Source organism: Diachasma alloeum, unplaced genomic scaffold, assembly GCF_001412515.2.
Source record: "Diachasma alloeum isolate Michigan unplaced genomic scaffold, Dall2.0 Dall_scaffold_00290, whole genome shotgun sequence".
Classification (NCBI taxonomy): Eukaryota; Metazoa; Arthropoda; class Insecta; order Hymenoptera; family Braconidae; genus Diachasma; species Diachasma alloeum.
In genome coordinates this window covers 299534-310847 of record NW_021680429.1, presented here as the reverse complement: position 1 = coordinate 310847, position 11314 = coordinate 299534, and the positions used below count along the sequence as shown (strand labels likewise).

Here is an 11314-nt window from a genome sequence, read left to right as displayed (position 1 = left end):
AAACCATTAGAGTTTTTCATAGCGCCGCGACTTTCGTCGCAGTTTTTATTTTTTTATTACAGAGAGTTAAGGATGAAACGGGAGTTGATGGATGGGGAATTTAATTCTCCATCGAACAGCGTTGGTTTCATTCCTTAATGTTAATTAGGAGAGAGAACGATTTTTTAATTAGCGGGCGAATTAATGGGAGTCACTGCGCCGAGAAACCATTGAGTTTTTCATAGCGCCGCGACTTTCGTCGCAGTTTTTATTTTTTTATTACAGAGATTAAGGAATGAAACGGAGGTTGAAGGATGGGAAATTTAATTCTCCATCGAACAGCATTAGTTTCATTCCTTAATGTTAATTAGGAGCAGAGATACGATTTTTTTAATTAGCGGGCGAATTGTCGGGAGTCACTGCGCCGAGAAACCATTGAGTTTTTCATAGCGCCGCGACTTTCGTCGCAATATTAATTTTCTTATTACAGAGATTAAGGAATGAAACGGGGGTTGAAGGATGGGGAATTTAATTCTCCATCGAACAGCGTTGGTTTCATTCCTTATTGTCAATTAGGATGGGAAAGAGACGATTTTTTAATTAGCGGGCGAATTATTGGGGAGTCACTCTGCGCCGAGAAAACATTGGGTTTCTTATAGCGCCGTGACTTTCGTCGCAATATTAATTTTTTTATTGCAGAGATTAAGGGATGAAACGGGGGTTGATGGATGGGGAATTTAATTCTCCATTGAACAGTCTTTGTTTCAGCCCTTAATATTAATTAGTCGGCGAATAAATCAACTGAACAACATAAACATTGAGTATAAGGAAGACAAAAATCCCCCTCCAACCCTGTCCCTGTCACAGCGGGACTGCTACTGCCGAGTTACTCACGCATCCGACTCACATTTACCGACAATTCGACCGGGACGCCGCCTTTCCCGTGGGGTACCAACTAACATTTTTGGAGTCAGTCAAACCCCCCGATCGGGCCTCTACTCAGGTTTATCCTCTTTGAGTTCAACAGTGATAGATGCGATCCGCATCATATTCTGATAGAATCAAAAGGCTATCAATATAAATTTTTTTAGCCATGATTCGTTTCGTTCGTCTATATCCATGGAAAAATTCATGAAATTTCACCAAGCTCCTACAAACAAAATGGCGAAAAAAAATTGAAAAAATTACACACACATGCAAATACATACATACATACAGGCACCATCTAACAATAGCATATTTAGACTTTTTAGACCATATTTAGTTACCCTGACACAAAAATTTGGAAACTTGATTTTGAACGATTACAAAGCTTCCATTCGGAGGCAAAACTAAATAATTGTGATAAAAAAATATGTCAGGAGACTTCCCCAACACCCTGAAGAATCACTGACTCCCTCCAATTTTTACTTAGGGGTATTAAAGGGGTAGAACATTAATTTTCGTTCCAATTGCCCGCAAATTCGGCATTACGTATCGGTTTTTAGGCCGGATAAGGTGAGTTTTTAAGAGCCAGCTTAGCCGATAAAATCGCATGCCTTATAATAGTATATTTCGTCACTAGGCCGAAAAAACTTTTCTGGTGAATATGAGTTTGTAGCCCGAGCCGAAGGCGAGGGCTGCAATCATATGAGCTAGAAAAGTTTTTTTTGACCGTATGACGAACAGAATTTTTTGTTATGACGGCCGTAGGCAGAGATTCACGGACGCGGAGCGTCTGTGAAGCGCTGCCTCACGGCTGGAATGACAAAAAAAAAATTTGCAGCACCGGGCGCGTAATACGCCATAACAGTTCTCGTTAGCAGTTGCATCAGTCGCATATGGACATCCTCACCCAATTTGATTTAACGCGCAATTTTTCTACGCGTACAAAGAATAAGTTCACGAAAATAATCGATTCAGAAGATTCTTTCAGTGAAGACAATGAGAATGAGATACGAAGCATACACGATCAAACTATTAAGATTCGTGAGGTTATGGTACCCAAGAAATCATCATCGAAATATCACATTGTATACAACCAATTACTGGCATGGTGTCAAAAGGAAAAAATAAAAGAAATAAAGAAGGATGCAATCCTGGTTTATTTGGAGAAAATTTCAAGAACATGTGCACCCACAACTTTCACAAACAAAATTTCAATGTTGAAAAGAATGTTGAAAAGTAATCAAGGTATTAACATTGATGGGTGTCCACTCATAAAGGTGTACTTACGAGACAATGTAAAAGGATACGAGCCAAAAAAGTCGAAAACTTTGCTGCTTGTGATCAGATTTACCTCGCTATGAAAGTAAGTTAAAAAAGATCACAATAAAAATGAGAATTTTACGATGAAAATGATTATTTTCAGTGAATTTATATTTTTACAGGTTAGCTTGGTTCTCGGTGTTGCTGGTTGTGTACGATGTTGTGAATTACACGGAATGAAAATTCAGCACATTGACGGTGATGGTTCGAGTGCATTCATTGAAGTGCAAGATACGAAGAATTACTTGAATCGATCGAGTAAAAATTTTATTTGAACCATGGTTCATTTTTCAAATGTTTAATTTCATGAAAAATATTTAATTTTGTTAGAAATGTTCAATGTTATTGAAAATGTACTAAATAAAAAATTATTATCTTTAATTATTGACTGAATCCTAATGTAAATATTTCCCCATTTTTTTGAAGATGATTTTTTTTTGCCGAATTCGCGGAAAATGGAACGACAAATAGAATACGCGGCTCGCGCCATGAAGAGGTCACTGCGGGGCATTCATTTTATCGCTTGCCCCGCATTGACCTCTTTTCGGCGCTTGCTATGTAATATACTATTTTTTCCTTTTTGCTTCCGGATGGAAGTTTTCTGATCGTTCAAAATTAAGTTTCCAAATTTTTGTGTCAGGATAACTAAATATGGTCTAAAAAGTCTAAATATGCGATTTTTTAATGGTCTCAGTATGTATGTATGTGTGTGAACTTTTTTTCAATTTTTTTCGCAATTTTCTTCATAGGAGCTTGATGAAGTAGGTTCTATTCATCGACACCAATTAAAGTTGAATTATTCATAGAGTTTGTGCAAGATAGGTATTTTTTCAAAAATCGATTTTTCGACGCTCAATCTAAGAATTGCTATCAGAATGCAATGAATCATGGGTTAATGAATGTGTATTGATTGCCTCTTGATTTTCTTAGAGTATGATGCGGATCGCATCTATCACTGTTGAGCTACAGCATACAGTTTGTGAGATTTTTTTTTTTCATTTTTTTCATGATAAACTGGAAGAATTTATAGTAATATCAATGAAATAATGGCTTAAAAGGATTGTTTTGATGCTTTCTCGATGAAGTGCACAGATGATGAAAACAGCATAACTATTTATTAAGTTGCATAGTAGCAATATGAAGCTTTAGGTCATATGAAGGTCATATGGGGATCATATATGGATTATATGGGGTCATATAAAAGTTGTACGGGGTCATATGGGGGTTATATAAGGTCATTTTGAAGTTATCTGCGGTCATATGGTGTCATAATGGGCTCATCGAGATATGCGGCAGCGTATTGGCCAAGAAGAAGATTTGACTCTGAATGTACAAAACTGGCCGAATGCTGCCGTGTATCTATACACGAAGCAACTGCCCCCTCCACTACCTCCGCCTCATATCCATTAAATAAAATACAAATGTGACAAGCTACATAAAAAATAATGTTACAATGAACCCTAGGTAGGTGTTCGCCTTCGATTTTGATGAAACTTATATATGTTATAGAGGAGTCAAAACTAAGGGACACGTATTTTTTCTTAATGGCTAATACGTGGATTTTGGGGGCAAAACTGTCCTCTGAAGTTGGCCACTTCGTAGGGTATTTTGTCGTTTGCGTATATAAAGAGAATACTCACAAGGAAACCGTCCCGAGTGTCTCTCACCGATTTCGATGAGCTTGAAATATGTTATTCCCCATCAAAATCTAAGGTATACGTATTTTTTTCTGCGGATAAAGATTTTTAGAGGATGAAACCAACCTCCGAAGTTGACAGGTTTTCAGGACCATTTGACTGTTTCATATATTGGCATTCAAAATTTTAGAACGAAACCAAATGTATGATAATCTTTAAAAAAAATGATGAAAAATAGCGTTTGTTGCATTTGAATAGGCTCAATTCCAAAAAAATTATAGGGTTTCAAATCCAAAAAAAATTGTGAAAAAAAAAGAACGCTCGTATTTTAATAGTATGAATGGCTATTAAATGAGCGAGCAAACGTCAAAAATACGGGTTTTCGCTTTTTTCGAAAGAAATGATGTAGTGAGTAAACCTCCCTCGAATTTAACTTAATTCATTACCAGTTGAATATTGGATTTCTTCTTGGTGATCACAATTCTTGAAGTAAGTAATGAATAATGGTTATGGTTGGGTTCAAGAAGGGTGAAATGGGGGGGATGGGGCAAAGTGGAACGCTGATGCAAAGTGGGATAACCGTCTTTTTGGGCCACAATATTGATGCGAACTTTTTTTCGTATCTCGGATCGCTTACTCGCAAAATACTACTAACCGAAAACGTTGTAACTAATTTTCCCTATCATGAACCCTGAGAGTGTTAATGTCTCATTAACGGCTAGAGGTGGGGAAAAAAATTGAAGAAAAAATTATATGACTAATTTGATGAGGAATGTTTTTAATTTGATTCATTTCTGTCTGTCACCATCAAGTTTGTTGATCAATGCATCGAAGTGCGCTGACACCTCGCACAAATGCTGGCGCAGTTCGCTTTGCTCTTCCCCTGATAACTCTTGCTCTATCGTAATATGCGAAAAACGATACAAGGCCAGATATGTGTACTCCTGCATGTCAGCCATTNTTATATATGTTATAGAGGAGTCAAAACTAAGGGACACGTATTTTTTCTTAATGGCTAATACGTGGATTTTGGGGGCAAAACTGTCCTCTGAAGTTGGCCACTTCGTAGGGTATTTTGTCGTTTGCGTATATAAAGAGAATACTCACAAGGAAACCGTCCCGAGTGTCTCTCACCGATTTCGATGAGCTTGAAATATGTTATTCCCCATCAAAATCTAAGGTATACGTATTTTTTTCTGCGGATAAAGATTTTTAGAGGATGAAACCAACCTCCGAAGTTGACAGGTTTTCAGGACCATTTGACTGTTTCATATATTGGCATTCAAAATTTTAGAACGAAACCAAATGTATGATAATCTTTAAAAAAAATGATGAAAAATAGCGTTTGTTGCATTTGAATAGGCTCAATTCCAAAAAAATTATAGGGTTTCAAATCCAAAAAAAATTGTGAAAAAAAAAGAACGCTCGTATTTTAATAGTATGAATGGCTATTAAATGAGCGAGCAAACGTCAAAAATACGGGTTTTCGCTTTTTTCGAAAGAAATGATGTAGTGAGTAAACCTCCCTCGAATTTAACTTAATTCATTACCAGTTGAATATTGGATTTCTTCTTGGTGATCACAATTCTTGAAGTAAGTAATGAATAATGGTTATGGTTGGGTTCAAGAAGGGTGAAATGGGGGGGATGGGGCAAAGTGGAACGCTGATGCAAAGTGGGATAACCGTCTTTTTGGGCCACAATATTGATGCGAACTTTTTTTCGTATCTCGGATCGCTTACTCGCAAAATACTACTAACCGAAAACGTTGTAACTAATTTTCCCTATCATGAACCCTGAGAGTGTTAATGTCTCATTAACGGCTAGAGGTGGGGAAAAAAATTGAAGAAAAAATTATATGACTAATTTGATGAGGAATGTTTTTAATTTGATTCATTTCTGTCTGTCACCATCAAGTTTGTTGATCAATGCATCGAAGTGCGCTGACACCTCGCACAAATGCTGGCGCAGTTCGCTTTGCTCTTCCCCTGATAACTCTTGCTCTATCGTAATATGCGAAAAACGATACAAGGCCAGATATGTGTACTCCTGCATGTCAGCCATTTTTGGTTTGAAGCATTTCTTCTTATCTGTAATCGTTTATGTGATATGATTGTATAAACAATGAAATTATATATAACAATACCAATAACCGTAATATTTGGGTATTAAGATTTTGGATTAGTCTTAATCAAAGTTATTTTTACAGAGTTATTTTTGTACATTTCATTTTCGGGATTAAACCGAGGTTGGCATATGCTCTATCCAGACGTATTTTTCTCTGCTATCAGGTGTGGACGACAAAAGTATGGTCAGTCTAATAAAAGAAAGCATAAGGAAAACACTCTCGTGCCCAGCCAGTGTTTTGTTGTGATTATCATCGTTAATTCACTTTGATATTTTCGAAACACCAGATATGGAACTATTGTGTATATCGTGAAAATTTAAATATAGTTAGAACGAGGACAGAAAAATATTTTTGAGATACATTTAGATAATTATTACACGCAAAAATGAGAGTCAATCCTACGAACGTTATTACTGCTGACAACATTTCGAGCGATGAATATTCCGGAATCACCTATAAATAATGAAGAAATCCGATTGAAAAATAGTATTGAGGAAGTTTTATCACATGCAATGAATGAGTATTCTGCCATCGAAGTGACGGTGGAAGATTCGTTAAACTTTGAGGAACCTTACAAAGACTGGGACATGGAGATAGTCGAAGACAAAGAATATGCGGATAACCTTCATGAACCGCCGATAGACCCTGATACCTGTACTAAAGATGAGGAGAATTTGTCTTACGATTACAAATCTAGAGCTGTCGTATATTGGCGGAGTGGTAAGAAGAAAAAAAATTGAACTTAGGATCTGTCAAACAGAAATTTCGAAAAGTAACTTCAATACGACAGTTGAGATGCTGGGCACATAACATTAATAAGGAGGAGGGCTATAAAGATAAACTTGATCGAATTTGTAAATACCCACTACAAAATTTCAAATCTGCTGTCAACGCTGGAATGATCGTACACGATTGTGACCTACGACGATGGGCATTACAAGCCCAAAAAGATATAGGTAGTGAGGATTTTCGCTTTAAAGTATCCGACAAGTGGATACGAGCATTAAAAAAAGCACATGTTGTCTCCAGGAAAATCAATAAATTTGTTACATCGAAAGCAATCGAAGACCCTCAAGTTCTAGAGGAAAAGTCGGAACAGTTTGTTCAGGATGTGAAACAATGGATTGCAATGGACGCTTTATCAAATATATATAATTCTGATCAAAGCGGATTTCAGTTTGAAATGCATTCAGGCAGAACTTTGGCTGAAGAAGGTGAAAAACAAGTACAATGTGTCGTGCAATCCCTAACATCGACGACACATAGTTATACTATTCAACCAACTATATCAGCCGAAGGGAAACTCCTCTCTCCACTCTTTTTAGTTTTGAAAGAACCAAGCGGTCATTTCGGTCCCAGAGTAGAGGAAAAACTCTTTCGTCTGGATAATGTATACGTAGATGTATCCAAATCTGGGAAACTGACTTCAGGTATAAGACTGTGTTGATTCGTCTAATACTTCGTTTCTTATTTATCCGTAATGATGACGTCGCTCCAACGATAACGTTCATTTGTTCTATTATTTTTTTCAGAACATTTCAAAACTTGGTTGCAATATGTTTTTGTCTCTAATGTTGGTCTGAAAAGTCTATTATTGGTGGATTCATGGACCGGATACTCTTCTCCAATCGTGGAAGCTACCAAAACCCGCAATAAGGATGCGGAGGTAATGACTATACCTAAAGGGACAACTGAAAAACTCCAACCACTCGATGTTTTTGGATTTAGAGTTCGGAAAAACTTCATAATGTAGGATTTGCGATGGTCGGGAGTAACAAATCACTACTAAACGAATAAACAATTTAATAATATATTTATTCGCCGAAGCGTCATTCTCAACAAGTACAAAAAATATTGATTTGATAACTCAGTTGCGCTCGATACAATGGATAGCGATCAACTGCCAACGGCTCCTGTGCGATAGGACGCCGTGATAGAATAATTCGGTAGAGGCGCGAAATGTAATCCTCTATTATTGTGTTGGTATATCTGTGAGAGGACAGCAACGAAATACTAAATGCCTGAGGGTGACGTCAGACTGTCTCCTCAGTTAGGATGTAGCTAGGCGCTACATGTCTCCCCTGCTGGGAGAAAAACGTAGTTTTTTAGAGAACTGAAACAAAAAAACAGAAAAATTAAATTTGCTCAACGACAGGATAGCGTGGAAATTCTCTGCTGTCTTCCGGGTGTCGCGATACTCGAGTCCGGAGGTTGCCTGGGGTCGTAAGTCCGTGTCTCCAATCGGTCGTTGAAAGTGACCCTCCTGGGCTGGCCAGAGGTTCCTACTGTCGTGACTGCTCTTGCTTGCTGTTGTTGCCGCTGTTGATGTCGTGGACAAGCTTCTGCAGGAAGCTGCCGAACCTGTTCCATGTCCTCGGGAAGAATGAACGCAGGTTTGAGGCGGTCGATAGAGATAGGAACGTCTTGAAGATAGTTGCCTCTCCCTAGTGACCTACAGTGGACAACAAAATGTCTATCGTGCCTGCTGACGACGCGATATGGTCCAGAGTATGGAGCTGCGGTATTCGGTCCTCCAGTCTCTGTCCTGATGAAAACATGCGTGCAATTGGCAAGGCTCTTGTGGACGAAAGTTGGCTTGGTTCCGTGACGAGACATCTCAGTGGGTGCTACCCCCGCGAAATATCTACGGAGATCCTTCAAAACTTCCGGAGCTGCTCTATCATTCGTTGGTATAAACAATTCACCTGGGAGCCGAATTGCTTCTCCGTAGGTGAGCTCAGCAGGTGTGCTTTCAACATCAGGTTTCCAAGCGGTGCGGAATCCTACCAAAACCAACGGCAAAACATCATACCAGCTATCACCGTGGCAGCGAAGTGCAGCTTTCAACTGGCGATGCAGTCTCTCCACGAGTCCGTTAGCCTGGGGATGAATTGGCGCAGTAGCTTGCATCGAATTCCCAACATCTCTGTCAGACGTCGGTAAATGTCCGCGATAAACTGGCCTCCTCTGTCTGATGTGATCCTGAGAGGTACTCCAAACCTCCGGATCCAGTGATAGAGAAGTGCACGAACTACTGTTTCTGTCCTGATGTCCGGTAGTGGCACCACCTCTGGATACTGTGTAAACCTGTCTATAATTGTGAGACAGCCCTTTCGACAACGGTAAAGTAACCAAGTCGACATGAATATGCTCAAATCTTTGGGACGGTAAAGCAAACTCAGCGAGAGGTGCTGCGACATGCCTCGATACTTTATTTTTCTGACACGACAGGCAATGACGAGTCCAATCCAAACAGTCCTTACTCATACCTGGCCAAACGAAACGATCGGCGATAAGCTTCCAAGTTCCTTTTCCTCCGGGGTGCGCGAGCGAATGCATGGAGAGAAAAAATTGCCTCCTTAACGGCCCCGGCACATACGGACGAATCGTGCCCGACGCTGAGACGTCGCAGTACAATCTAGTGTCTGAACCTGTGAAGCGGAATAGCTGTAAATCAAGACTGTTGTTGTTGTTACCTTCAAGCAGCTGGCGAAGTTCAGGATCTTCTCGCTGTGATTGAGCGAGTTATTGATTGTCGATCGCCTGGGACACTGCCTCGATACGAGACAAAGCGTCAGCTACCACGTTATCATCGCCAGCCACGTGTACGATATCAGACGTAAACTGGCCAATGAAACCCAGTCTTCTACACTGCCAGGGTATTGCCTTATCCAGTTTTTGATGGAAAGCGTGCGTCAACGGTTTGTGATCCGTGTAGATCGTAATATGTTTCCCCTCGAAAATGTGCCGAAAATGGATGATCGCCTCGTAAATCGCTTCTAACTCTCGATCGTAAGTCGCATGATGACGTTCGGAGAGAGCAAGCTTCTTGCTGAAGAAGGCGAGTGGCTGCCAACTATACTGATGTCGTTGTTGAAGGACAGCGCCAATTGCGTGATCCGATGCGTCGGTGAACACAGCCCACTCAGCGTGCACGTTCGGATGTGACAGATGAGTGGTTTTAGCCAGTGCCCTTTTGGTTGCATCGAAAGCAGCCTCCATCTCCGCTGTCCAATCCACCGGATGCTTTCCTTTAACGGCAGGTCCCCTGTGTGCTGCATTGAGAGGAGCGAGAATTTCTGCAGCCTCTTTAATAAACTTTCTGTAAAAATTGAGAGCACCAAGAAATCTGCGAAGAGACTTAACGTTAGAAGGTTTTGGATATTCGAGAATCGCTCTTACCCGGTCCGCAGGGGGCTTGATCCCCTGTGCGTTGATGGTATGCCCAAGGAAAACCACCTCCGGTTTGCCAAGGACAGACTTCGCTACATTTACCACCAGACCGAAATCCTCCAAACGTTGGAACAGTTGCCTCAGATGATCTAGATGTTGCTCAGGTGCCTCAGAGGCGACGAGAATATCGTCGATATACGGAAATAGAAACGGCAGATCCCTTGCGACTTCATCGATTAAACGCTGAAACGTCTGAGCAGCATTGCGCAGACCGAAAATCGTGAACGGGAACTCGAATAGCCCAAAAGGATTTATTATGGCCGTTTTCTGGATGTCTTCAGCTGCTACCGGAACTTGATTAAACGCCTTCACGAGATCGATAGTCGAAAATATCGTGGATCCGTAAAGATTTGCGGCGAAATCCTCAAGGTAGCGAACGGGATACTTGTCCGGGATCGTCCGATCATTCAGGTCCCGGTCATCACCACACGGTCTCCATTCTCCGTTTTTCTTAGGAGCCAAATGAAGAGGCGAAGACCATGGTCCCTGACCGCGCCTAGCGATGCCGAGCTTCTGCATATTCGAAAACTCACCCTTTGCTATAGCGAGCTTATTTGGTAGTAAACGTCTTGGTCTGGCCGATACTGGTGGGCCGGGAGTAGTCCTAATGTGGTGTTGCGTCATATGCTTGGTGTTTCGAAGGAGTCCCTCCGGCTTCGTTATGGCAGGGAACTTCTTCAGTAGGGCTACGTAAGATGAATCCTCTTCAATCGTCTGGAGTTTGACTGAGAACGACTCGAATTTAACCAGCTGTCCATCTGTTGAGAGACCAGTGGTGCTATCAATAAGTCGTTGATTCTTGAGGTCAGGCAGGAGACCGTAATGATGCAGCAGGTCAGCGCCAATAATGTACCACGAAACGTCAGTTTCACAAAACGCCACTTGATTTCCTTGCGTAGACCAAGATCGAGCAGGATCGGAATGTAGCCATAAGTATTGATCAGAGTGTTGTTGGCTGCGAACAGCTGATAACCAGACACATCCTTTTTCCGAGAGTGCACCCGGCGAGGACACACTGAAACGTCGGAACCGGTATCCACTAGGTACTGTGCCTTGGTGGACCTATCGGTGACAAAGAGGCGACGGGATGT

The 11314-nt window shown here is 40.8% G+C and overlaps 1 protein-coding gene across 1 annotated transcript; it reads right to left on the bottom strand.

The window, feature by feature from the left end:
• Window positions 1–8135: 8135 nt before the first annotated feature.
• Window positions 8136–9257, bottom strand: LOC107039042. Its single transcript, XM_015258480.1, has one exon. It carries the CDS (start codon window positions 9255–9257, stop codon window positions 8136–8138), a length of 1122 nt encoding a protein of 373 aa, XP_015113966.1.
• Window positions 9258–11314: the final 2057 nt, after the last annotated feature.